Source organism: Eleginops maclovinus, chromosome 8, assembly GCF_036324505.1.
Source record: "Eleginops maclovinus isolate JMC-PN-2008 ecotype Puerto Natales chromosome 8, JC_Emac_rtc_rv5, whole genome shotgun sequence".
NCBI lineage: Eukaryota > Metazoa > Chordata > Actinopteri > Perciformes > Eleginopidae > Eleginops > Eleginops maclovinus.
In genome coordinates this window covers 13,760,347-13,786,988 of record NC_086356.1, presented here as the reverse complement: position 1 = coordinate 13,786,988, position 26,642 = coordinate 13,760,347, and the positions used below count along the sequence as shown (strand labels likewise).

Here is a 26,642-nt window from a genome sequence, read left to right as displayed (position 1 = left end):
TATTTATGGTGTGTGTGTGTGTATATATATATTGCACATAAGTAGTATTGCACAACAGGAATGTTTTAGTCTTTGTTGTTATGTGTGTGTGGGGGGTCTACCAGGCTGTGAAGTGTGAGTTCTCCGTGAGACACCGAGGGTGAAGCAGCCTGCCACCAAAGGAGCTGCACCGTGCAGACAGTGTCCTGGAGAGGTTGGGAAGTCGCCCGGGGTGTAATTCCATGTAGAACCACCACTGCCCAGGACAGAGCTGGCGTTCTTTTAAGGATCAGCCTTGATGTATGTATGAAGTGTGAACACTTTGGGATCAGCAGGCAGCACCCTATAAAGCTGAAAAGTGTAATAGTTAAATGATATCCTTAGCAGAAAGTAAGCCAAAAAAGTTAATGCAAAAGTGAAATTTCGAAAGAAGAAGTAGTGTGTGACCAACCATGTTGTGACAGCTGCTGAATTCGAATTATCACACTTACTGGAAAACATAAAAATACTGACTGTGATGTCATGTATTTCCCATAATAAAGAATTAGACTGAGTCAGAACGTGAGTGGGATATCAAAGACAGTCAGATTGACACTGTGTGTTTGTGTGTTTGTAAATCCGTCCCTCTGATCCACGTTCAGTTCATAACAGTAGCCAAATGATGAAGGGGAGGGGTATAACTTCAGGATTATGTTCATAGTGAGTGCGCACTGAGCGGCAGCAGCAACAGTTTCCCTGCAACACAAAGTTTGCTCCACAGAAAGTTTAAATGGCCAAATACAAGCCCTGCCTGGTGTGCTGTTACATCTCGGCTGGTTTACTTTGCGCGGTTGCTCTGGTCTGTCTGTGCGTCGTCTCTCTGGTGGACAAAGAGTGTCCGAGCAGCAGCTTCACACGCGCGGCTGTGGCTGCAGACTCGCGACGCTGCTCCGAGATTGGCAGGTAAATCAAGTTTTGTTCAATAGTAAGAAACCAGAGTGGAGTTTTGCTTAACATTTTTTGTGGAAATTGACAGATGTGGAAGAAGTACTTAGATATTGAACCTGAGTAGAAATACCAGAGTATGTTAAAAAAATAAAAATATGTATCTGCATTCGAAATGTTACTTAAGTTAAAGTGCAAAAGTATTACCTTCAAAATATACTTAAAGTACCAAACGTACCAATTATGCATGTCCATTTCGGAATATTTATTATATGTTTTGATTATAATTACTTATGCTTTAATATGTGAAGTAAAGTGCAGCTAGTTTTAATGACTTCTATACTGCAGGGTAGCTTGTGCATTTTACTCCAGGTGTAACTAAAGTCTTACTCAAGTGTTATATTTCACATCATTAATTTAAATCTGTAAAGTAACTAAATGGTATTCAAATAATTTGGTGGTGTAAGATTACAAGACATACCTCTGAATTGTAGAGGGGGAGAAGTAGCAGACGATTGAAAAACTCAAGTAAATTACAAGTCCCTCAAAATTCTACTTAAGTACAGTATTTGAGTAAATCCACTGAGTTACTCTACACCATTGGAGATGGAAGGATGTTAAAAACGTTGTGTTTTTTTATGCATTCCAATCAAATGTATTTGTATTCAGACTTTAGTTATCCAGAGCTCTGTATGCTATCAGACTGCACCTCCCTACTCCTGCAGCTGAGAAGCTGAACTGAGCAATGGGATAAGCAGTTTAAGAGATTTGACAGGCTCTGTTTGAGGAATAGAGATAATGCCTGCAGAAATGTGGGCAGACAAGCCCTGATTCTCCTCACCTCTTGTTAATTTATTTCCTGAACTATCCTGTTATATGTGAATGTAACAGAAAATCCTATCTCGAAACCCACAAACTGATGTCAAACAGTTAAGTTAATACTGAGGATATATATTTATTTTATTTGATGCACTCTTTAATTTATTCAGTGAGCAAAAAAAAATGATGCAACCAATCTGTCATCATGACAACTCCAAATGCAGAATACAAGGTGAAAGTTTTTTTTCAAACAGGAATGTGCATAACGAATCTTCCTGCTTTTGTATTCAGTTGCAGAGATGTTTTTCTTCCTGTCCTTGTGAATGTTTCCAAATTCACACCAGAGACAATGAATGTTCCTCTAATGAGAGAAGGGAAGGGGACTTTTCTTTTGTATCATTAGCATAACACATTCTTCAGGAAAGAAACCGTTGTGCAGCAGTTGCAGTACAAACAGAGTCTCTCTAATCTTTATTCTTTCTCAAACCCACCTTTTACTCACACATATAACAGCTCAGGTTTGACAAAATGCAAACATTTCCACAATACATACAAAGAAATCTCTAAATGTGTTTTGCCGTATCCACAGAGTATACAGTCTACATTTGGTCATGTTTGTATTTCATATAGTCATATCCTCTTCATAACATTGATCCATTTATGATTATCTACTGTAGAAAGACATAAACAATCAACCATGTGTTGTTCTGTCTACAATGTTCACATGAGTATCCTTTAATTGGACTATTGCTATTAGATTCTAGTTTATCATTTGACCTCCTGTGACCTTTTCCACTGTGGAACCAATCAAACTACATGGCAGTATTATATCTTGTCCCTCAGTAAACCAACAAAAGATCCATTGATGTGCTCTTTTGGAGACGCCTCCAACTACTTAGCAGCACATGGTTCAAACTTGCCTTTTGGCAGCTGAGCCACTTTGGAACTGTTAAGCAATAACCCCAGTGTTGCAATCATTTAAAGAACAATACAAAAATCACCTGTGTGCCTGTATGTGGGCCATTACGCAGTGCATTTTTGGGTTGTTGACATTTTGGTGACACATACCTCATGAATCCAGTAAAATTAAATGTTTTCCAGGAACATACTACAGCAAGGCGGATCAGCAGTAGATGGCGCCATTGCAGCTCTTCTGTGCACTTCTGTGATCAATCCTCAGAGCATGGGGATTGGAGGAGGATCTATCTTCACCATAAGAAACAAAAAAGGTGAGTTTCTCATTCATTAGGATGACCTTAAATGATAAAGGTTGATTAATCCGATTTTATTATGAATTCTTATCTTTGTCTTAGGCAACGTTAAAGTGTACAACTTCAGAGAAACCGTCCCAAAGTCTTCTAAAACAAACCTGTTAAAGGACTGTCCCACCTCAATCCAACTGACCACAGGTAGGCAGAATTGTCCTTCAGTTTATAGTGGTTTATAAAGCAAAATCCCTACCCATGCTTCCTCTTATAGTCATAGCAGTATACAGTAATCCCTTAACTCTGTTCGTGTTTTACTTATGGGTTATTTGGCTTATTTTCAACACCATCACCATTTTTTCCCTTTGAAATGTCCTCTAGGTAGTGGACTAAGAGAATAGTAATCCAAACTCCTTCAAACAGAGCACATAGATTTGAGAAAAACACATTTTAAGTTTAAATTTTGCTCAGATGTTTTAAATATCACCAGCAGCAGCTCTTACTGCTGTTGTAAGATGTTGTTTTCTAGCATTAAACATTTTAAATATGGAAATATATTTATTGAGTTACAGCAAATGTTTGCTTTATTGCTCCTCTTTCTTTTTCAAATAAGTCCAGCTCATTTTTGTTTTTTTTCCCCATCATTGATTTCATACAGCTTTATTGTTTTCCACCTTACAGGCAGCCAGTGGATCGGTGTTCCCGGAGAGCTGCGGGGTTACGAAGCAGTTCACAAACAGTATGGGAAGTTGCCTTGGGCCAAGCTGTTTGAACCAACAATTAAACTGGCCAGAGAGGGCTTCACTTTGCCGCTGTATCTGGGGGAACTTCTGCAAATTCCTTTAGTGAAAGTGCATGTGGAAAATTCATCCATCTGGTAGAGCAACTCACTTTCTGCTTATAGTGATAAAGGGCTGTTAAAGGTTTCCAAAAAATGTGGGCAAAAATATAACTTATTAGAATATCTACTTTGTAGCAACACTGATGATCATAAAGGTTTTAGGACACTGAAAAACTATCAGTAAGCCTTTTCTCATCAGTGTCCCTGCAGAAACCCTTGAGCAAAGGGCTTTCCTATAAATCCCAGTTTTAAGTTATTAAATGCTAGTTTATAACCCTGAGTTAACTATTGAATATATAATTGAGTGTTTAAGTTCAGGATTTCATGTTGCATAATAGTTTCACCCAGTCCACATGCTCATTTAAACACTTTTGTGCTCACCTTCTTTTAGAAATGGCTTTGTGAGTTGTTGCTTTATGGAGCTAAATCAGGGTCATAAGTTTTGATCATTCAAAAAATTACAATTTATTTGAAAGCAAAAGAAAAAGAAGTGAAATAAAAAGTGAAACGGAAAAAAGAATCTTCTGAATCTGAAAACGTACAATCAGCAACTGAATAAAATAAGGATTCAAATATGAAAATATGTATAAAAGTGAATTATGAAAATAAATATTTTATTCCCAAAAATTGCTGAACTGAATCAAAATAATATTCAACCTGAAAAAATATTTTAAATACTCATTTTTTGTTTGAACACATCATCGTGTTTTTCAAAGTACAGAATAAAAACTTGATCTTTCAAATAAATTGTATTTTTTGGAATGATCAAAACTTATGACCCTGATTTAGCTCCATATTGCTTTTCCTAAGTGCAAGATTCATAAAGACATTAGCTGGAAGTTTGGTGTAAAAGGCTTGAATGGGCATGATTGCCTCTGCAAAACAAATTCCTTCAGGATATTTGAGACTATTCATTGATGAGTCTGCACAAATAACGTATGTGGTTTAAGATACATTGCATGAAATGCATGCACTATTTGTTAACAAAGGGGACCAGAAAGGCCACAAATAACACAAATAATGAAGTGCAGCATTAATAACTCAAAGGTATACAAATATGTTCTAATTTCTGCTTTTACATGAATTCTCTTTTCCAGTGAAATTTTCTGCAACAAAAACAGAGCCATTCTCAGCACAGGAGACATCGTCAAGTTTCCTAAACTTGCAGAAACCATGGAAACAATTGCCAAGCAGGGGGCAAATGCCTTTTACTCTGGCAAGATAGGACAAGACTTAATCCAAGACATAAAGGCTGCAGGTTGGTGCAATTTCCTCATAAATTGGTGATGATTGAGGTCTACCTTTAAAGTAAATGGACAGAAAAAAAAATACAGCTGGTAAAGAGTTCAAGCTGTTTGTATAAACATGTTTCTTCTAGGTGGGACTATGACGATGGAGGATCTGAAGTCCTTCCAAGTGCGGGTGAAGGATGCATGGACAGTTTCTCTGGGAAACACCAAGATGCATCTCCCTCCACCTCCTTCTGGGGGCCCCCTGCTGGCATTCATACTCAAACTCATGCAAGGTTCATGTATCATAATGACTTTCCTGCAATCCCTTAAACTGACATAGTGTAGCAACTGAATTACATTCTAGCATCTTGCCTCTATACACTGGATTATAAAAAAGTTGTAAAGCATAATATTTTTATAATGTGTTATTTTTTGTGTTTTTTCACAGATTTTCCCTTCAATCAAAACTCCCTGGATGTTGACCAGAAGATTCAGATGTATCATCGCCTAATAGAAGCAACTAAATTTGCTAATGGACAAAAGAGGAGCATCAACGATCCTTATTTTAATGACGGAAAGGTTCGGGTCTGATTTTTTCCCCCCATTATTCTTAGAGCAAAAAGATATTTATAAGATACTATCTAAAATCCTCATGCAGTTTCTGGGCAATCTATATGTAGCAACGGGAGAAAAAACTACCGGAAAGCTTAAAGCTTTCGTGCCTTGAATCATCAACTTGCAGACATATACTATCTGAATAATCCAGCTGTGAAAAGGTTGCGGTCAACAAAAAATACAGTGACCCTCTCACCCTCTCTTCCACACATACCTCACACAGGTGTAGAGGTTATTACATTACCTGTGAGTGCCGCCCATATGCATGTAACCCAACTGATCCAACCCATAATAGATCCAGAAATAATAATAATTTTATAAACAAAGCCCAATGCCAAAATATAAACAATCAAAACCCTTATTAAATCATACACCAGAAATCCCCACACTCACATTCCTGGCTCTTAAACAATGTTGAATGGCCCAAAAATATAAAAATAAAGCAGGTTTATTAAACTTTGGAAATACATTTTCTTAAAAGTTTAATGGAAAGGTTGGTACCTCTTTTATTTGTAAAAGGTATCAATCTTCTCATCTAAAACTTGACAGGTAAATGTCAAAACTGTCTATATAGCTAGTTTGTCTGGTGACCTTGTATGTCATAACCCCCTTCTTTCTCCCTATGCTTCCTGATTTATTTACACAAAAAGATGTACAATTAAGGCAGAAATGACAAAAACTAAACAAATCACCCCAGCTTTTTCCTGATTCATTATGATGTTTTTGTTTTTCTTCCAGAGTGCAGATCATTTGATCAATGACTCCTTCATCAATAACATCGCAGAAAAGATTTTTTCCAACCTCACCCATGAGAACTCCTACTACAACAATGCCAAGCCTTCCCGGGATAGTGTTGGGACGACCCACGTTTCTGTCCTGGATGAAGAAGGACTGGCTGTCTCTGCCACCAGCACCATAAACCAAGTGTAAACACAAAGCCTATTATTTCTACTGTATCTAGTTTATATTATTTAAAGTTGCTAAGTCTACTATGTTTTGTTTTGCAGTTTTGGCGGAGGCATTTACTCTCCAAGAACAGGCATCATTCTGAACAATGAGCTGCTTGACTTCTGTCACAGAGCAGACATAGTGAGGGCAGGTAAAGTCACAAAAACAACGACTTTCAGTTAAAATTTCAATTTCTTCTCAGTCTGATATGGAGTGTGATTGTTGTTGCAGATGAACAGCCTCCTTCCTCAATGACTCCGTTAATACTTGAGTCAAAGTCTGGAGGACTTTTTGTGATTGGTGGATCGGGAGGAAGCTTGATAACCTCCGCAATGGCATCGGTAATTTTGATTAAGCTGTTTGCAAATTGGTTTACTATTTCCCTATCTGTGTGCTTACATGGTTCTTTTTAAAAAAAATTATCTTTGCAGTCTATAATAAACCACCTGTGGCTGGGGATGAATCTGAAAGATGCCATTGCTGCGCCTATAGTGTTTGTCGATTCCAGTAATTACCTGAATTTTGAGCGAGGTTTTAACAAGGTGAGATAATCATGTGCTCCTCCTTACTGACCATTAATTACATTTAGATTCACCAGACTGTGTCGTCGATCTAATGAATAATATCTCTACTTGTGTTAATGTATTCTGACAGAGATAGCCACAACATAATTGTACAAAGTCTGCTTCAATTGACCTGTAATCAGCTTTGGAACCAAGAGTGGGGAGGATAAGTGGTATTAATGTGTGTGTGGGCTTTTTTTGTGCTCTCAGTCAGTGAAAGATGGCCTCATCGCTCTTGGACACAAATCTGGGAACTGGAAATTTTTCCTAAATGTTGTCAATGCTGTGGAAATGGAGAATGGATGCATTGCAGCTGTATCAGACCACAGGAAGCAGGGAGAGTCAGCAGGATACTGACCACGGAAGACCACGAAGACGCACCTTCCTGTAAATATCTGCACTAAAGAATGACTCAACCTTTAGCCTTTCAAATGAATACTTCGCCCCAAAACATTGACCAGTTGTGTGTAAAATACTCACACTATGTTGAATTCTTGAAGAAAACTTTTATTTTCTCACAGAATCCAAAAACTTCTTTTAAGCAGTGCTTAACACGAGTTTGAGAATGTAATGAGATGTGTGAAAGATTATAACCAGATGTGAAATATTTTTGCCATTCGGAAATTGGGCCTTATTTACTTCAATCTATCACAGCCTCTCCTTTTTCTGATTCTTCGTTCACTGCGCAGCCAATACAAGGTAACAGGATGAGTTATTGGTCATTTTAGAGGTGAAGTATTCCTTTAAGAACAAAACTGTGCGTCAATAAATGTGATCCCTTTAAACCTTTGTGCTCGCTTAATACTGAGGCTCTTCAATGATGAGCTACTCAATCAATCAAGACACTTTTAATGATGCCAGTGCTGTCAATGCTTTTTGTTTTTTCTATTTTCTATAGTGTTATAGGCTCTTTTGCACGTAAATGGCCTTCAAAAGCCATTGTTCAAACACTTCTTTTAAACAGTGCTTAACACCCCCCCCTTCCTGAAATGCCTCCATTTGATTCCTTTGTTTACTTCCTGAACATACTGACATCACTATGTAACACTCGCGCTTCTATAGCCTAGCGCTCCAACACATCGTACGTGATAGGTTAAGGGGCAGGTCATCTCTAAGCGGTTCACAATTCACAACTGAGCCGACCAGCTAACCAATCAGAGCAGACTGGGCTCTGGTTTCAGACAGAGGGTGAAAGAGGTGCTGAAGCAGAGGCAGTATGATGAAAAATCATTTTCAGGTTTATATTAGAAAAAATACTAATATAAACCTGAAAATGAGTATAATATATCCTCTTTAAGTGGACTGACACACAATACACATGAAGCTATACTCCTGAGAGTTGCTTGAATGGTCTGTGGGATTACAGTATATTTCGGCAGCAATCCACAAAGGCAACTGTATTTAAATATATATATATATTTAGAGAACCAGTAAGACAGTGATCAGAGAATGTTTTATTTCCTCACTGAACTTTATAATTCTTTCTAGGATTTTTTTATTGAGCCATGTAAACCTTCTTAAGCAACTTCTGACTTAATGTGACCCTAAAAATGTGACTGTATGTGAAACAACCTTATTATCTGGGCACATTTTCTAGTAGCACTGTCTAAAGAAAAATACTTTATTTTCATACCAGCAACATGTAATTTTCTGTGTTTTAATATCTGAAAATGTTATGTTTAGTAGTTACACATTTTTTACAATTATTATCTGTGAATATTTGTGATTTTACAATAAAAAATAATCGGTAAAAAGACGAGTAATTGTCACCAGATGTGCTTTTCAACCAAAGACACTGCTCAGGCTCATTCCTACTGAACATACACGCGTCAGCTTTTCAAACATTAATCCTTTATTGTTAGTATAGTATGATCAGCAATAATCTGCGTCACGTTTTCCTGTTTCCTTGTTTCCGAGCAGCACTTGAGCTGTGAAACAAAGGAAGCAGTAATGAGATACATTTCAGGAGAGAGACCTATGAATTAGTAATGATTTTTTAAGTGGATTCTGCTCCGTTTTCCTTTGAGGCGCTTGATGTAAGTTATGAGAACATGCAAATTTAAGTCTGTGTGAAGCCTCACTTTCCTTGTTGTATGACAAATGAGTTAATCTGGATACATTTTGACTTCATCGCTTCATAAAATGACCATCTTTGTATGAATAACATTCATTTAAAACAACATTTACACTAAGCCAACATTCTCTTTTACTTAAAGCATGAGCGGTGATATAATCCAGTGTTGACTCTCTGACTTTGCTTGTTTTGACACTTTTAGTCACACCCTTGATGTAGTAGATTTTTCTCAGGAGGTATTTGATGTTATTTGATGCAATGTGGTTTAAATTAAGACCACGTAGACATTGACGCACCAACTTTTAGGAGCCTTAAGGGGAAAGTAAATTGTCTTTGTTGCACAACTCAAAAGTTCATTATGACTATGTGGAAGTCAGATTATGCTTAATTGGGCCTTCAAGGAAAATTGTTGTGTGATTGTTCATTTTTGCATTTATCATCTCATATTTCTAGAAAATAATGAGACATCAGCAGGTAGTGCAAGTCACTCATTTTAAAAAGTACTTGCCGATTTCAGGACCAATTCGCATAGCATTTAAAGGGGCCCTATTAAACTTTGTTGTGTGTTATATGGGTTTTTGTGCATGTAAATAGTCTACAAAGGCTAAAATCCTTCCCCTTGTGTTTATCTCGGTAACAGTGACATCACTATTTAACACTTTCTATTGGCTAGCGTTCCAACGCATTGTACGAAATAGGATAAGGGGCGGGCCATCTCTAAGCGGTTGACCGATAACAGAGCCGGCCAGCTAACCAATCAGAGCAGACTGGGCTCTGGTTTCAAACAGAGGGTGAAAGGAGGTGCTGCAGCAGAGGCCGGGTGAGAACAATAAAGAGCTTTTTGAACATTAAAGCATGGAAACATGTCAAAGTAAGGGGGACAAAATACAAAAATGAACCTGAAAATGAGAATAATAGGGCCCCTTAAATATTGATGTACCCAATATGAGTCTGACTGTGGACATTCATTGTACTTTCCGTTGTGTATTAATGTTATAAACTTGCCTTGACTTTATTGCCTCCATTCATTGATCCATAGGAAACACAATAAAAGGAAAAGGAATATAAACATGTTTTCAATCATGTGAGTGCTATCTCATGGCTCTACGGATGAGGAAATCGTTCCGTTGGTTGCTGCTCCACTTTGGTGTCCACTAAAATATCCCAGCTCCTGTGTGAAAGCCCCTTCAGTCTTGTTATTGACAACCTTAGGTTCATGCATGTGGGGATCACCTGATTAAACATTAAAGCTCGAGACCATAAATACTTTTACATAGTCAGTTTGTTTTTATTTATCACAGTATGTTCATTTCAAGTGTTTATTTTGAAGGAAAATAAAATAATCTAGAATAACTCTTCAATTAATTTGATAAAAACAATAAAAAACTATTGTGATCTATAAACATTGAGATTGTAAATAAATATGTGGTGTGAATGTTAAACCTATTTGTGTTATAACAGTTTCTATCACAGGTAAACCAGACATTTCAAGCAAAACTTGGATAAAGGCAGGATCATTTTACACTTTCTTTTACATTTGAATAATTAAGTAACACATTTACATTGCTGCTGAGAAAAGAAGAGCCCTGAATCCCAGCCAGACAGTGAGCAGAGACAGCTGTGATATTGTTATGGGGTCATTACAGGCGATTGCACTCACGGCTACGGGAAATTACTGTACAGTAAGTCATTAGGACTGTTTGTCCCTGAGGTTTTATGATCCTTTATTTAAAAAAAGGGTTATGCCTGCCCTCCCCTTTGTTTGTTCTCACCTCTTATGAACATCCTGGTGAAATATGTTAAAGTCTAAAAGATTATTTAATTTAATTATGTTTAATTGTTGGGAATTACCATGGACGTCACAAATCATACCTTTAAAGGAAAACAAAATGAACAGCTTTACACTGCTAATGATTTACAAAAGTGCTTCATTAACAGGGGTTGGAAACATTTACGGCCGAGGGTGTTAAAAAAAACACTGATGATGGTTAAACTTCTAATGGCTTGTGCAGTTCTTTATCACTTGAAATGATGTTGCATATAAATGCAGTGGACATGAGACTAAATATTCTGAATTAATTTCAGACTGGGTCGTTTTGTTTCACGGTCAAAGTGAGTAAAAGTCAATGTGCTGTTATCTGAGTTGCGTGTCATGAAAAAATGTTCTATCTTAATGAAAGAGCAATTGGTGTAAACGTCGTTTCCTTGTTTTTTATTAAGTCTCTAATCTCTCAGCTCTTACCACTGGTGTCAAAGTTCATGTAGCTACAGGCTCTGTGCATAATCAGAGTTGTTTTTATGATCTCAGTACCCAGCGGCGTACGCCCACTTGCGAGGATCTGATTGAGCGTGGAGTCCGTCATCATAGCGAGCCACCGCCTGCACCACAGCGCCTGTCGATTTGAGGTACTCTACCTCGTGGTTCTTCAATGCCAGACCTTTCAGGATGTACTGCAAACAGGAGCAAATATGAAGAGCATACCTTGTGCAACCCAAAGAAAACTGAATAGATGTGTCATGATGTTTAAGATAAATCTTTTTAGCACACAGCAGAGATCAAAAATGCTGTTCAGAATCTTTTTTCAGAGTCTTGGTTTAAAAACTTTTTGATGATTTCGGAATAATGCCCATTTCAAAAATTCATGTTGAGTAATATATGTGAAAATAAATCTCCAATTAAGTCAGAAATGTGGGATGTGCTGCCCGACACACAATTGATACGATTTCAAAATCATGCAAAATTTAGAGGTAACATCGGAAGCTAAATATTTTATAAATATTTTACATACATGTTTCCATTCATTACCCTCAATGGTACATTTAAAATATATGATAATGAGATGAACAAGTTTGGCAGAAACCCTTCACAAATATAGGAGGATTTGCTTATTTTTTGACAAATTAGGCTATTACCACCACAAAAGTGCCGAAATACTTTTCTCCATTTATTCAGGTAGGTGAAAATAATGAAGAAATTCCTGGGTGTTAGAAGGGCTTTTTGTTAGCTGGGCTTTTGTGTGAGGGATTGTCTCCCTACACACTCACAGCCCTGCCAGTGTTCACATATGTCAGTGTTGTTTTCAGTTTGTGACTCACTTTGTCAAATTGTGGTTCTGCTACAGTGGCATTGGGACTCAGCTGGTTGTGGAGCCTTGGATCCGACACAGCTTTTTTCAGATCATAGTCGAAGAACAGTGCCTCAAAATCACCTACAAAACAGCAGACATTTGAGACAATTATAACCAAACAGCCAAGGAGTAATTACATAGCTGAAATAATACAACTCGTTGATGTAACTTCTTGCAATTTTACCTGAGCGATAGAAGTTGTGATTTTCGTTCCTCCTGAGCCTCCGACCACCATCTTTACTTTGTTGTTTTTATCAAAGAGGATAGCCGGACACATGGAAGACATTGGCCTCTTTCCTTTAAACAGATTTTATATTATATATCAGTGTAAGTTACCCATTAATACAGTGTTTATGTGTTTATGTTCAACATTATTGAAATAATGACATTAACATGGCCCTATGTAGCTAAGATTCAAGTTGTATGTGATAGAAATGAATCACTTTTTAGAATTTATTCCACATTTACCTTCCCAATTGTATTTGTCTGTATGTTGCCATGCTCCTTTGTGTACAAGTGGCTTGTAACTAATTGCCCTTTCGTTCGGATTACTAAGGTTATCACCCATAAAGATAAGCTTTGATTGAATCATTTCCAGAGCGGGGTGGAGACATTTGATAAGACAAACTTTATTTAGAAGGTAAAAACTTAAAGGGCAGTGTTGAGAAAGACAAATCAACCTCTGTGTACGCTACTGTCCAACAGCCAATCTATGTACAGTGGGGCAAAAAAGTATTTAGTCAGCCACCAATTGTGCAAGTTCTCCCATTTAAAAAGATCAGAGAGGCCTGTAATTTGTATCATAGGTATACCTCAACTATGAGAGACAGAATGAGAAAAAAAAATCCAGAAAATCACATTGTAGGATTTTTAAAGAATTTATTTTCAAATGATTGTGGAAAATAAGTATTTGGTCAATAACAAAAGTTCATCTCAATACTTTGTTATATACCCTTTGTTGGCAATGACAGAGGTCAAACGTTTTCTGTAAGTCTTCACAAGGTTTTCACACACTGTTGCTGGTATTTTGGCCCATTCCTCCATGCAGATCTCCTCTAAAGCAGTGATGTTTTGGGGCTGTCGCTGGGCAACACGGACTTTCATCTGGAGATCTGGAGACTGGCTAGGCCACTCCAGGACCTTGAAATGCTTCTTACGAAGCCACTCCTTCGTTGCCCTGGCGGTGTGTTTGGGATCATTGTCATGCTGAAAGACCCAGCCACGCTTCATCTTCAGTGCCCTTGCTGATGGAAGGAGGTTTTCACTCAAAATCTCACGATACATGGCCCCATTCATTCTTTCCTTTACACGGATCAGTCGTCCTGGTCCCTTTGCAGAAAAACAGCCCCAAAGCATGATGTTTCCACCCCCATGCTTCACAGTAGGTATGGTGTTATTTGGATGCAACTCTGCATTCTTTCTCCTCCAAACACGAAGAGTTGAGTTTTTACCAAAAAGTTCTATTTTGGTTTCATCTGACCATATGACATTCTCCCAATCCTCTTCTGGATCATCCAAATGCCCTCTAGCAAACTTCAGACGGGCCTGGACATGTACTGGCTTAAGCAGGGGGACACGTCTGGAACTGCAGGATTTAAGTCCCTGGCGGCGTAGTGTGTTACTGATGGTAGCCTCTGTTACTTTGGTCCCAGCTCTCTGCAGGTCATTCACTAGGTCCCCCCGTGTGGTTCTGGGATTTTTGCCCACCGTTCTTGTGATCATTTTGACCCCACAGGGTGAGATCTTGCGTGGAGCCCCAGATCGAGGGAGATTAGCAGTGGTCTTGTATGTCTTCCATTTTCTAATAATTGCTCCCACAGTTGATTTCTTCACACCAAGCTGCTTACCTATTGCAGATTCAGTTTTCCCAGCCTGGTGCATGTGTACAATATTGTCTCTGGTCTCCTTTGACAGCTCTTTGGTCTTGGCCATAGTGGAGTTTGGAGTATGACTGTTTGAGGTTGTGGACAGGTGTCTTTTATACTGATAACGAGTTCAAAAAGGTGCCATTAATACAGGTAACGAGTGGAGGACAGAGGAGCCTCTTAAAGAAGAAGTTACAGGTCTGTGAGAGCCAGAAATCTTGCTTGTTTGTAGGTGACCAAATACTTATTTTACCGAGGAATTGACCAATTAATTCATTAAAAATCCTACAATGTGATTTCCTGGATTGTTTCCCCCATTCTGTCTCTCATAGTTGAAGTGTACCTATGATGAAAATTACAGGCATCTCTCATCTTTTTAAATGGGAGAACTTGCACAATTGGTGGCTGACTAAATACTTTTTTGCCCCACTGTATATTAAAATGCTACTGGTTTGAGAGCAATTATGTGCATTTCTGTGTGTGTTTTATTCTGACCTGGTATGATGAAGTTGTTGGGTGAAGGAGGCACTCCGAAGCCGTTTGTGATGAGTGGAGAGCTGAAGTCGTCCATCTCATTGTTGAGAATTATCCCCGTTGATCTTGACATAACCTTGGAGCCCAAACTGCATGAGAACAATAACCATTTAAGAAACAGGGGAGGGGAACATGACACATAAACCAACATTTAAAAAGATTTAGTTAGGAGGTCCTACTATTGGTTGATGGTGCTGGTGGCGGCCACGGCGCTTCCATCTTCTGCTACCACAGAGAGGTGAGCGGTCCCGTGGTTTTCAGGCATGTAAAACTCCGGCTCGTAGTAGTTCATGTGGTGTGTGGTGTTATCTGTGATCTTCTCACGAAGGTCATTGGCATAAGAGGTTGAAGTCATATTCTTGATGAGCTTTGGAAAGAGAGACAGGAAAATAATTCATAGGCCATAGATTTAGAGAAAAGTATTTCTCTAGTATTGTTTTTTTGCAGTAAGTACTGATTCATGTTCTGGACAGTTGATCATTGTTCCTGTTAATCCACAACAGGCACAATCTAGTCACTCATGTTTATGGGATTTAGTAGCAGAGATTCACAGACTTTTTCAAAGGGGAATGGCTTTTCATTCTACTAGTGCAAAGAATACAGTAAGTCACACGTTTGATTAAAACTTCTGACTGTGGTGGTTCTGATTCCCTGGATGTGTGCTGATATGGAAAACGTATGAGAACCTAAAAGTAACCACATAGATTGTTTTGGTAATAATTAGAGAAACAAATATAACAAAGGCAAAAAGTACCCTAATAATCATTATGAAATGATCTGAATTTATAATAAAATGCCTCTATGTTAAAAAAAAAAGAAGCCTTTTCAATAATAAAAAAACAACTCTTTAATTTAAGTGGAATATGCATGAAAGGGGATTCAAGAAAAATAAATTAAAAAAACAATAAAGCCTGTGGCATTAGGTGATCATTAGGCAAGCATCAAATAAAAGACAGCAAGAGGTCTCAACGGGGCCTAAAGACAAGACTTTGTGGCTGACAATACTGCATCTGCTGAAATGAGGTCTTCATTAAGTGAAGGATGGGTGTACAATTCCCCAGCTCTCTTAAGCTCTGAAGAAAGGGTGTCGTCACAACCCAATTAGCCAAGAGGGGAAATACACCAAGCTACGCCAGAAATTAAAACCAACACTTTAACTGTCCCCTATTCAGTGTTGCCACAGTTACTTCAAAAAAGTAATCTGATTAGTGATTACAGAGTACTCCTTTAAAAATTAACTTAGTTACTTTACTGATTACTTGATTTTAAAAGTAACTCAGTTAGATTACAAGTTACTTTATTAGTTACTTTCAGCAGCTGCCGACAACAACCCCCCCCCTCCGCCTCAACATAAAAATGAGTCCAACCCACCGCCCGACCAACTTCTTCATCTCTCCTCCACTTAACAGGTTTTGCACCGAGGTCCAGCTTTTGTGGTGTGCGGTGCTGTGACTCCAAATGTTTCTTCACATTTGACGTAGTGTGTTTGAAGCTAGATAGCACTTTGTCTCCAGCACAGAGTACAACGAACCTTAATATTGTCATCTTTAGCTGACTCAAAAACCTCAAAATAGTGATTGTATTTCCAGCTAGAAAACGCACATCTCTCTCCTCCCTCCATTGTTGTTTACGTTTGTGTCTCTGCATGGTATTACACGTGAGTTGTCCTCATGCTGAAAACGTGACTTAATTGTCGCATGGACGTCATTCCCCAAGACGCAAGAAGAAAGCAAACAAAAATAGTAACGCACAGTGACTTGGATAAGTAACCTTAATCTGATTACTGGTTTGGAAATAGTAACGCGTTAGATTACTTGTTACAGAAAAAAGTGGTCAGATTAGAGTAATGCGTTACTCACTGCCCCTATTATATTGTTTTTCAACAATATATTATGGGTCAGATATATACAAAACGTGTCTCTGAAGTGTTTGGCTCGAAATACCAAACACATCATGCATTGTAGCATGCCATAAACTTCACTGTTTCAGCCCTGTTTCAAAAGTGCTGATTCTGTGACCGTAGCTTTATATGCTAATGAGCTGCTGCTGGCCACGCCCCTCTGCAAAGTGTTTTGTTTAAAAAAACATAATGGTTTTCCCAGAAGGAGATTCAGGTGATAAGGTGGGAGGTTGTTACCTTGGTTGGCTTCGGTTAATGGTTGCACAATCCCAAAAAACATGGTGACATCACAAAATGGCCAAACTCTGATCAGCTCATTTTCTGACAGGTTTTTATAAAGATGGATGAGGAAAAAAAGAGAGAGAATATTTTTTCCTGAAACTTTCTGAATCTCTTACACAGAGGGGACACATATTACTGTATTAAAGACGTGAAAAATACATTTTGCATAAAAGGTGACCTTTAAACTGTTTAAAGCAGAGACCAAGACTTTACATTGGTTATGTTGAGGAACTTCGGATCCCCAAGTAAGGTCCTCTTTGCATATGCGAAGCGAAAAGCCTCCACGATGCGATGGTAGGTTAGAATCTTTTTCTCTCTGCTTGACAGACTTTCTGCTGTGAAGTTGTACCCTGTAGAAAATAAAACAATTATCAGTTACACGATTAACTCCACAGCTTCACTCATCTGTCTTCACTCAGATGCTGTTCAGGTATAGGAGAGGAGACAGCTATAATGCACTTGACCTAGCCGTATCCTTCCTTTCCTATGTTATTCTTTAGTCTAAAAGCCGCTGTGACCAGACTATGGGTATTACCCTGAGCTGACAGCCGCAGGGAGAAACAGGAGGGGAGGCTGAGGGAAGAGAGAGTTTTAGTTTGATGGGTTTCAGCTGTCAGACAGGGGCAGGAGTCACGGTAAATCTGCAGGATGAAGGTTTTGGGAAGGCACTGAATTGTGTCCTAGGAGCCTTCACCACTGGACTGTGTCCAATTAGAGGTAAATTGGTAAGATTAGTGTTAGCGTGTGAGGCAGGGGGGCCGCCATGTGTGGGTGGCCGGTCAGAGGAAAGGAAAGGTTCACAGAGATTAATTACTTTAGACGGAAGTTTCTTGTCTTATCCTGGAAGGCAGACACTGTCACTGTACTGAAAATAGCAGAGACAGTGTCTTCAATTTGAAACTCAGAAATGAAAAGCCAACATAGGAGAAAGTTAAACCAGCCAGATATAATTTATGATTATTTGATGGAGATGATGATGGACCAAGTTAGCGATGATTAGATTAGCAACATGCTCATATACTTTGCTGATCACACTCTCAGGTGTGATTACACAGACCGCAATTATCTTTGGATCGTAATAACTTCAATCAAACAAAAGCCCTTCTGTCAGGGTTACACAGTCATTCCCTCAGGTGTTTTAACTTCATTCTCTAAATTGGAGGAAGTAACAAGATATTGTTTTTGTAGCTTATTGGTTTTTTCTATTTTCGAGACACCATCTGTTATTGTTGGAGCATCAACAATCTAAGTCGTCATAACTAAAAAACAAAGTATGTAGTTTGTCCGTGTGCTTGTCATATAAAGTTGTTCTGATCCATCACATATTTTGTAAAATAAATGGTTTGGCATTTTAGGAAATATGCTTATTCCTTTTCTTTTGAATAATTCACACAAAAAAGTGTAGTATGAAATATGGTTACCTTTTGACAGAAGACAGACAAGCTGTTTCCTCGTTTCTAATCGGTATGCTAGGCTATGTTAGCAGATAGTCACACTTAGCATAAAGCTATGTTAGTGGTATCAATCTTGTCCTGAACAAATTCAATTTTCACTTTTCTTGAATTTGTATTGAGCCCACAAACCAGAGCATTTTAGTTTGACTTAATGGCATAGAGCAAAACTTTTAAGATCAAAATTGCCCTTGGAGCTGAGTAAATCACCATAATGAATTGCACCCTAATGACCGCCCTGCATGAATGTCTGTATGTAATGGCAAGCCATCCAATAACTTTTCATATATTTGCCCAGAAGCACATATTTCAGTATGAATGGTGCCGCTGGATGAAATGCGGGGTCAGTAAAGTCATTATAGGAAAGGTTCAACAGTTTCCAAGTCTATCCTAACACAATAATCAGGTTACTTAATGAGGTTTTTGTTGTTATAGTTCCAACTGGTCTTCAAAATATTATTTGAATGTGTTTTTTAAAGGATGAGAGACAAAATCCACCATTCTCTGTGCAAACAATATTCCACAGTGCATCTGTGCCTCCTGATGCACTTTCAATACAAGCATCCCTCATTTAAAAAGCATTTAAAAAATGACCAGTATGAATTTCAAGAAATGAAATTTGCTTCAAGGCTCATATCGGTATCTGACTATCGTTTTAGGGTGGAAAAATTGTGAGCCATGAATTTATGTACCACATAAGAACAACTTTGTTAGGTTGGGAAAGGATTATGGTCACGGTAAAAACATGCAAACATTGACGGTTACACAGCAATATTTTCAGCATGATAACAGTCTCACACCTCTTCTGCCTGATTTAATATGAGAGAAAAAAACTGTTTCTTCATGATGTATGAAATATTATAGTAGTGTGTGCTCTAGATACCCAGTTAGCTAACTTATAGTTAACATGTTTTTATTTTGAGAGTAGATTTACTGTACAGTAGATCAGCATGTTGCTCACAGTGGAGTCTGAGAGAGTGACTGGTAAAGTGAAGGCATCTCACATTAAAGCACTCCCACTCAGGATGTTTTTGGACAAAGCATCAAGACTTACCATTCAAGATGTTTAATATCAGTGAGAGCACAGGGCCGCTAGCGGGGGCATTGGGAACAGCCATGGTGTACTCCCCCACATCCACCTTTAAAGGCTTTTCATCCAAGACAGGCACATAATCCTTGAGATCCTCCATTGTGATGATGCCGCCTAAACACGGATTGACACACACACTGAATGCACACTAAGACACAGCTGGAAAAACAAATCATCCTTAAATGGAAATGAGCTGTGCCAAGAGAGGTGCATGTTAGCATATTTTAATATATCTCCTGAAGCCTTTTGAGCAAATGAGTTTTAGTGATAAGAAACTTGGCAGTAAGGATGATAACCATAATGTCCTTGTGTGTGAGATTACTTTGCTGTGTGGGTAGAGAGGAAGGATATAATCTGCAGAAATAACTATTTTTATTATAAAATAAAGTCAAAAAAATTAAAACTGTTTTACTATGTAGGACAAAAGTGGAAACTTGCTACTATTTATAACAATGACATCAGCAAACCAATATGACATATGATTAAATATATTTATAGTCCATGCTCATCGTCTTTAAAAAAAAAAAAAATACTACCTGCTGCCTGAATATCATCCACAAGGCTCTGGGCCAGTGGTCCATGGTAGAAAGCATCAGGACCCTCTTCTGCTATTTTCCTATATGTTTCTGCAAGCTTGGTAAATCTGATGGTGTCCTTCTCTTTCAGGATGTCCCCATTTTGCCCACAAAACACTTCACTGAAAAGGAGAACAATAAAGATGCAGAGTTTAATGTACCATGCTTTAAAGGAATAATTAGTAGGACTCAGAGGCTTAAGCCAGTGAGGTTATCATAAAATGATATAAGGCTTCTTCAGTTGCCTCTCACCAAAGGGCTGGGTCCTTGATGATGGTATTCCTGTGGCTGGACATAGCAGACGCAAGTGCCCTGCCCAAAGGAAAACCCTTTTCTGCAAGAGCAATGCTCGGCTGGAACAAGTCTTTCCAAGGCAGTTTGCCATGTCGTTTGTGCGCCATTTCATAACCTCGAATCTCCCCCGGTACAGCGATAGCCAATCCTCCTAGGGACCATAGATATGAAAATTTAAATTATTGCCTCATAAGTTATTTGGACAATGTTTAGGCCACTGGTAAAAATACTACAGTGGGATTTGACCTGTAAGACCCAACTGTCGTTGTTTTTCCTGGGCTCAGAGCTCTCCAATAATAAACACATGTCATTTGGCTGACACTTTTATCCAATCTACTTACAATAAGTGCAATAAACAATATAGTTACAAACTCATTACCACAAGGAAAATACTGATAGGAACATTTCAAATAAGCCAAACCACTACAAGTGCTGGTCAATTAGTATTGAATGGACTAAACCCATTAAGTGTTTAAAAATCTGATTATACCCCTAACAGATTTTACAACAGTTTGCAGAAAAATCAAGACAGTCAAGAAGTCTGAATTCTCAAGATGTTCAAGTGCACTTCCTCTTTTGTCTGTTGCTATTACAAGGTCTTTGATAATATTAACCGAAACTTACGTCGGCTCTTTTCTACGTCTGATAGCCCAAGCTAAACATTACCTCTCTGGGATAAATCTGTACTGTTCCCAAACATGTCCTGCGTTGCATTGCGTGGAGCCGTCTCCCTGGCATCAATTGTCTCAACCAGTCCTGCGTACATCACAAATCAGGAATCACATTTAGGATTAAGATGATGAGCAAATCATACAATTTTGTAGCTTCAGTGATAAAGGAAACAGAAGAAGCTTTAATGGTGGTGATGCATGTTTTATTAAAGGTGTACCAGTTTTGGCGTTGTAGATGGTTAGGAAAAGTCCTCCTCCGATGCCCATACTGTGAGCGTTCATAAGTCCAACACATAGTAAAGCAGCTATAGAGGCATCTACTGCAGAACCCCCTTTCATCAGTATGTCTCTGCGGTAACATTTATAAAAACACAAGAAGGGAAGGAGTAGAGGATTATTTTTTACACATACAGTAAGACCACAAAGAGGACAGTAAAGACCTTAAAGAGGACAGTAAAGACCTCAAAGTGGACAGTAAAGACCTTAAAGAGGACAGTAAAGACCTTAAAGAGGACATATGCTCCTTCACAGGTTCATGTTTTTATTTTGGGCCTCTACTGCTTACATTCTTCAAAGTTCATAAAGTGCTTTACTTTTCTCATACTGCCTGTGCTGCAGCACCTCATTTCACTTTCTGTCTGAGATTGATGCTAGCCAATAGAAGTGTGTGTTACATAGTGATGTCATTATGTAACTGAAGTAATAAAAGAGGCCACGCTGGGATTTTAGTCTTTGCAGATCATTTACATGAACTAAACCTATATAACACACTACAAAGGGAAAACCACAAAGGGGCCCCTTTAAGACCCTTTGTTGGCAAAGAATAAAACAAGTTCACGTGGATTTGCATGGTGATGGCTATATGTGCAAGCAGCTTTCATGCCTCCGTGTTTGTGCATGTATGAGTCAGTTTACAGAAGAGCAACATGTCTGCCCTTGAGGATGTTCGAGTATGTAAGCTCTCACCTGCCAACCTCTGAACACGGCCCAGCGTCGGCTGCCACTGCTGCCTTCAGGTACACCTGCTCAGCCGGTATCCTCTCCACACCATAGAACACACCCAAGAATGTGGTGACTGATGCAAGCAGCAGCAATGCCAGGGCCAAAATTATTGTTGTCTTTGCCATTTTTGTAGCGCAGGAACAATAAATGCTTTATTAAATACCTGTCAGGAAGCACACATATTGTATAATAAATTAAACATGTCAATTACAATGTATGCAAACGTAGCTTCAAAGAGCTGAATTTTACATCTGAAACAAAGCAACTCAATATCACAAAATAATATTGTATATCAGTTCAAATGGGAACATTTTGTATTTACAAATTAATGCCAGGATTTTTCTTTTTATCATTGCATCATAACACCCTAATGAAATAACTTTGCCAAAATGTTGCTGTCTGAATCATGACAAAATTAAGGACATTTGAAGAATAAACCATTTAAGATGTTTGACCAGAAGGTTTTCTTTAAACTGTCATTCCCCTGAAGTCAAACATCAGCTTATTACCAGGGAGTTGGATCTCTGTGTTATGTTACAGCATGGGTCAACAGGTGAAAAAAATCAGTAGTAAGTCAGTAACAAATATGAGTTGTGGACTCATTAACACGCAGTCATGGCTCACTACTCGTCTTAACTATTGTGAAAGAGAATGACACATACAGTATAATGATTGTGGAGATGGAGCCATTGAGTCTATATTTCAGCCTCACCTAGTTAGGTTTTAAGAACATAAAATTAGCACACAAGCCAGTATGTGTTATGTTTGTAGTGGATAATGTAGCCTCTAGCCAATTATTTTCAAACAGACATGATGAGTCGGCTACAGAGGTGTGGTAAGCTCACCTTTAATGCCACTCACATTCAAGTAACTTGTTTGAATCAGTGAACAGGTTTGGTTATCTGAGATGTTCTTATTGTGATGCAGTGACAGCAGCCAATAAGACCAATAAAAAGCAGAAGAAGAAGAAGAGTTTTCTGATCCGCTGGATCTATAGTGTCCGTTAGTGCTGGAAGCCATGTTCTGTTTGCCTTTGCTACAACTAGCAGGAAGTTACGAACAGGATGATGTTTGCATATTTGCCAAAGGCAACGCAAATGAAAGTCATCACAGAAAAAGGCCTTGGGCTGAAGCAAACAGGACGTATGTACAGTAAACAATGAGTAACCTGCATTTCAATTTTGTAACAGTAACATAATCACCCGGCATTGGTGAGTTATTTTTTTGTACAACTTATTTAGTTATTGTTTTTGGCATCCAAATTCATCATCCATTCATCCCCTGTGCTGTTCATTGGTCAGAAAGTTCAGAGAATGGCTGTTAATTACATTATAGTCCTCGGTGGTATTTCAAACAACCAGGATAGTTTGTAAAATATTAGACTTTCCTATTCTGAGCCTCTCTCACCTATTATTAAATCAGCTAAAAAAAAAACATTGTTCCGAACCCTAAAGCCTACTGTCATGCACACGTTTGGGTCGGCCAAAGGCAAGTCTACACAAACCATTAAAGTAACCTGCCTTCAGATCTCAAAGGACAAAGTTCCTTCTGCAATTAAAAGCTACAACGAGTTAAAACAAGAACTGAGAATCCCTTTTACCACGCAAATGATAAAGATAAAGAATCCTGTTCATTTATAATAATTGATCTTACCTTTATTCCTCTCGGGCCGTCAGCAACAGGCTGCTCACTGCGTGCGTACACCAGGATCTGCGGCTGTTGATAGGTAAAAGGCTTACTGCGGTTCTTCATATGTAACTATCACAAAGTCATTAAACGTTAACCCAGACTATCATAAAAACAACTATCTTATGTTACCAAGTTGAGAAAAAAAAGGTGCTGTCTGACACAGGAAATACACCTTGAGATGTTATCCCTTTAATAAGGAAACAACAAATGATTGGATAAATAGTCATTTATCTGCAGAGGCACTTATCTGTGACAAAGATTAACTCACAGGTGGTTTGTTTCAAATAGATGACATATGACATGACACAAAATGACAAAGAAGGGCTCTGTTTCAAAGCTATGATGCAAAGCAGCTCTAGAATAAACACTGTTGTTTTTTCCTCATGAAGGCTCAGAAAACCTTTGATATTTAAGTTTTTAAATAAAGTGCCTCCTCACCAGGAATATGAAGCCTTTCAGGGCTGCGAGGGAGAAAAAAATCACATCTGCCAAGAGGGGAGGGAAGAACACTAAGAACAAACTGCAGGGGAACAGTGTGCGGAGCTGAGGGAGAAGGGTCAGTTAAATAATCAGCCAGGCCAATAGGTGGAGGCCAACAGGGAAAGGACAAATGACTTACTAAACTCTGACAGAGTACCCCAGGAAACGCTTAAACAGGTTATCCCAGAAAACCTACTGCAACCTATTCAAGTCTCCTTTAAATTGGCCGTCTAAACTTCCACTGCAGCCTCCAATTAAAAAAATCAGATATCCAGATAGTCTGAAGGCACCCAAGGAGGCATTTGCAATTTGATTTAAAACAGCCAGCCGGCCTTGAATATAGTTCCCCATCGAATATTCAGGTAAGGTTGTAGTAACTTGCGTTATCAAAATATGTTTTTCCCTAAATAATGATGCAATGGAGCTGAAACAGCAAATTATATTATAGCAAATTCTAAAATGTATATTATTTTACATATACAAAACAAACGTATAAAAGCACCATTCAAGGATTCTTCATAATTGCAGTTTTTATTCACAAAAGTGGTCCCTGCATTGCACATTTACAGCTGTGAAAACATCAACACTGAATGTTGATGTTTTCACAGCTGTAGTCCATCAGCTGTACAAAATATCAAAAGGGCGAGTGACACAGCTTTATTTCCAACAAAAACTTAAAGAAGAGCATAGCATGTAGGCAAACATAGCACTTATCTTGCCACCCACAAGCTGGAATACTGTTTCAGTTTCTGTTCAAGTGACAAGTAGATTTAATGGACACTTTTTAGGAAATGCATCCTCTATTTCACAAGACTGGGGCTAATGAGTACGAGAGGCCACTGTTGCTTTATTCTAAGCCTCCATCTGGCCAGCTGTGTACAAACATTAATGGCAAACAGTTAGTAATTTTAGCTTTAAGTTAGAGTCAGTTACTGTGTTTGTGTTTTTCTTCTTCTCTTGTTAACACAATGACTCTGGTACTTAAAGAATGCAAGTCACAGCTTGCTTATATATGACACATCTGTGCTGTCCCGGTGCTAAGACAATCAACAGGCTGTATATAAGTGATCATGCTGCCACCACTGAAACACCTCAACAGAAATGTAGCTCTACTTTTAACTTAACACTGCATGGTGCACCACTTTACTCAGTACCATGAGGATTAAATAAACATTTAGTCAGTTATTCTCACTTGATACACCTTGAATGGTTGTAATCTCATCAACCACAGAGTGACACTGACGTGACACATGCAGAGAGGCAGGACAGGGGGAGAACTAGCATTCTAGGATAAAATACTTCATCAAAAATAAAATGTTTCTTACACAACATGCTTGCTCCTGGGAAATCCTTCCGACTGTCAACCCTGACACCTCCTGCACCAAAACCTCCCGGAGTTCACTGCATCTGTCTGGAAACAAGAATATTAAAAAGGTTAAACTGTTCACTATAAAGTAAACAAACACCTTTGTTTACTATATAGTGAACAGTGTATAGTGTACTCATTGACTGCTGATCTTTTGCACAAACATTAGCAAACAGATAAGTGTTTACTACATTATACTGTAGTTTATTTACTTTTGTTGGCGGTACATTAGTTTGCAATTTTTAAGAGCAAGTCCACTTCTGTACAGTCACACTTTAGTTTGTCTCTGGTTAAGTTTGTCTTTAGTTGTTCTAATTTCTGTTTCTTTGAGTTACCAGTGCTGAGGGTGACACCGCTTCTGGCTGCTGCTGCTGCTGCTGCTGGATTTACATCTTGTCAGGCCAGAGCAGCCCCTCAAACAGAGCTGTTAAATACAGGAAGTAGCCAATCAGGATGTACCAAGTCATGGGGGGGATTGGGATTTCTAGTTTTGAGATGTTCTTTATTTCTGTAACACAACATCAGTTTTGGTGGTGCTTTCCTTGGTGGGCCTCTGTAATTGTATTTGTATCTAAGTTATCGTCTTTGTGTTACGCCTTTTTTTTTAAAAATTGTTGGTTCAGCCATTTTAAATGTTACCCTTTGTGGTCATTTTTGGCCAATGATAGGTCGATTTAGTGTTTTTGTATTACGTTAGCGTGATATGTTTGCCAGCATCATATTTGGGGAAATAAAACCCTCCTTTTGTAAACCCATGACTCCTCATGTATTGCCAGCTCGGCCCTCCAGAGGGAATGGTGACCATTAACCATGGTGCATAACTCTAAATAACCCAGAAAGACAGCGTAAATTGGTACAAACCTTTTGTGAAACCTTCTGTACTTTCTGTATTAGACTTTCTTAAATGCAGAATCTGCTGCCAGCTCAAATCAAGAAAAAAAAGGAAATCATTGACCCTGAGAATGAGGTGGGCAGCAAAATCCAGACGGAGCCAGTAAGAGCAATTAGACTTTAGCACCAGCATGATGGGGATACATCAGGTGATGATGGATGAATATCTCTCTCTCTGCTCAACAATAGAGCCATCGTTTCTATGGCTTTCATTCAGGCTGGGA

The 26,642-nt window shown here is 38.5% G+C and overlaps 3 protein-coding genes across 4 annotated transcripts in view; 1 reads left to right on the top strand and 2 right to left on the bottom strand.

The window, feature by feature from the left end:
• Positions 1-576, bottom strand: part of cabp1b (calcium binding protein 1b) — a 29,849-nt gene extending 29,273 nt beyond the window's left edge. The window contains exons 1-2 of the mRNA XM_063889062.1: positions 431-576; positions 102-330 (exon numbers count right to left, since the gene is read on the bottom strand). Coding sequence (XP_063745132.1) covers positions 102-330; positions 431-480 — 279 coding nt within the window. The 5' untranslated portion in view covers positions 481-576. The remainder of the gene's footprint in view (positions 1-101; positions 331-430) is intronic.
• A 56-nt stretch (positions 577-632) lies between these two features.
• Positions 633-8,885, top strand: ggt5b (gamma-glutamyltransferase 5b). Its single transcript, XM_063889058.1, has 12 exons — positions 633-921; positions 2,824-2,951; positions 3,036-3,131; positions 3,609-3,804; positions 4,866-5,026; positions 5,147-5,293; positions 5,449-5,579; positions 6,354-6,541; positions 6,623-6,714; positions 6,795-6,904; positions 6,995-7,105; positions 7,337-8,885. Exons 1-12 carry the CDS (start codon positions 749-751, stop codon positions 7,481-7,483), a joined length of 1,680 nt encoding a protein of 559 aa, XP_063745128.1. The 5' UTR covers positions 633-748; the 3' UTR covers positions 7,484-8,885.
• A 1,579-nt stretch (positions 8,886-10,464) lies between these two features.
• ggt1b (gamma-glutamyltransferase 1b) lies at positions 10,465-23,869 on the bottom strand. 2 transcript variants are annotated; one of them, XR_010166250.1, is made up of 12 exons: positions 23,646-23,869; positions 21,957-22,155; positions 21,209-21,339; positions 20,986-21,075; positions 20,278-20,470; positions 19,987-20,147; positions 19,415-19,564; positions 17,123-17,259; positions 14,907-15,094; positions 14,689-14,816; positions 12,297-12,625; positions 10,465-11,651 (listed from the first exon to the last, which is right to left on the bottom strand). XR_010166250.1 is itself a non-coding variant. In XM_063889059.1 (11 exons), the coding sequence occupies exons 2-11, from the start codon at positions 22,115-22,117 to the stop codon at positions 14,307-14,309; spliced, it is 1,344 nt and encodes a 447-aa protein (XP_063745129.1). In that variant the 5' UTR covers positions 22,118-22,155; positions 23,646-23,869; the 3' UTR covers positions 14,107-14,306. The 2 variants fall into 2 exon arrangements, 1 of the variants encoding a protein (XP_063745129.1); XM_063889059.1 differs by lacking the exons at positions 10,465-11,651; positions 12,297-12,625 and adding an exon at positions 14,107-14,311.
• Positions 23,870-26,642: the final 2,773 nt, after the last annotated feature.

Excerpts from the sequence above, each read along its gene's own strand:
- ggt5b (XM_063889058.1), top strand. The coding sequence starts at position 749 with ATGGCCAAATACAAGCCCTGCCTGGTGTGCTGTTACATCTCGGCTGGT. Across the intron at positions 3,132-3,608 it reads CTCAATCCAACTGACCACAG|GCAGCCAGTGGATCGGTGTT; the intron begins GTAGGCAGAATT and ends TCCACCTTACAG. Across the intron at positions 5,027-5,146 it reads CCAAGACATAAAGGCTGCAG|GTGGGACTATGACGATGGAG; the intron begins GTTGGTGCAATT and ends TGTTTCTTCTAG.
- ggt1b (XM_063889059.1), bottom strand. The coding sequence starts at position 22,117 with ATGGCAAAGACAACAATAATTTTGGCCCTGGCATTGCTGCTGCTTGCA. Across the intron at positions 21,340-21,956 it reads CCGTGTTCAGAGGTTGGCAG|AGACATACTGATGAAAGGGG; the intron begins GTGAGAGCTTAC and ends ATGTTACCGCAG. Across the intron at positions 21,076-21,208 it reads CATCTACAACGCCAAAACTG|GACTGGTTGAGACAATTGAT; the intron begins GTACACCTTTAA and ends TGATGTACGCAG.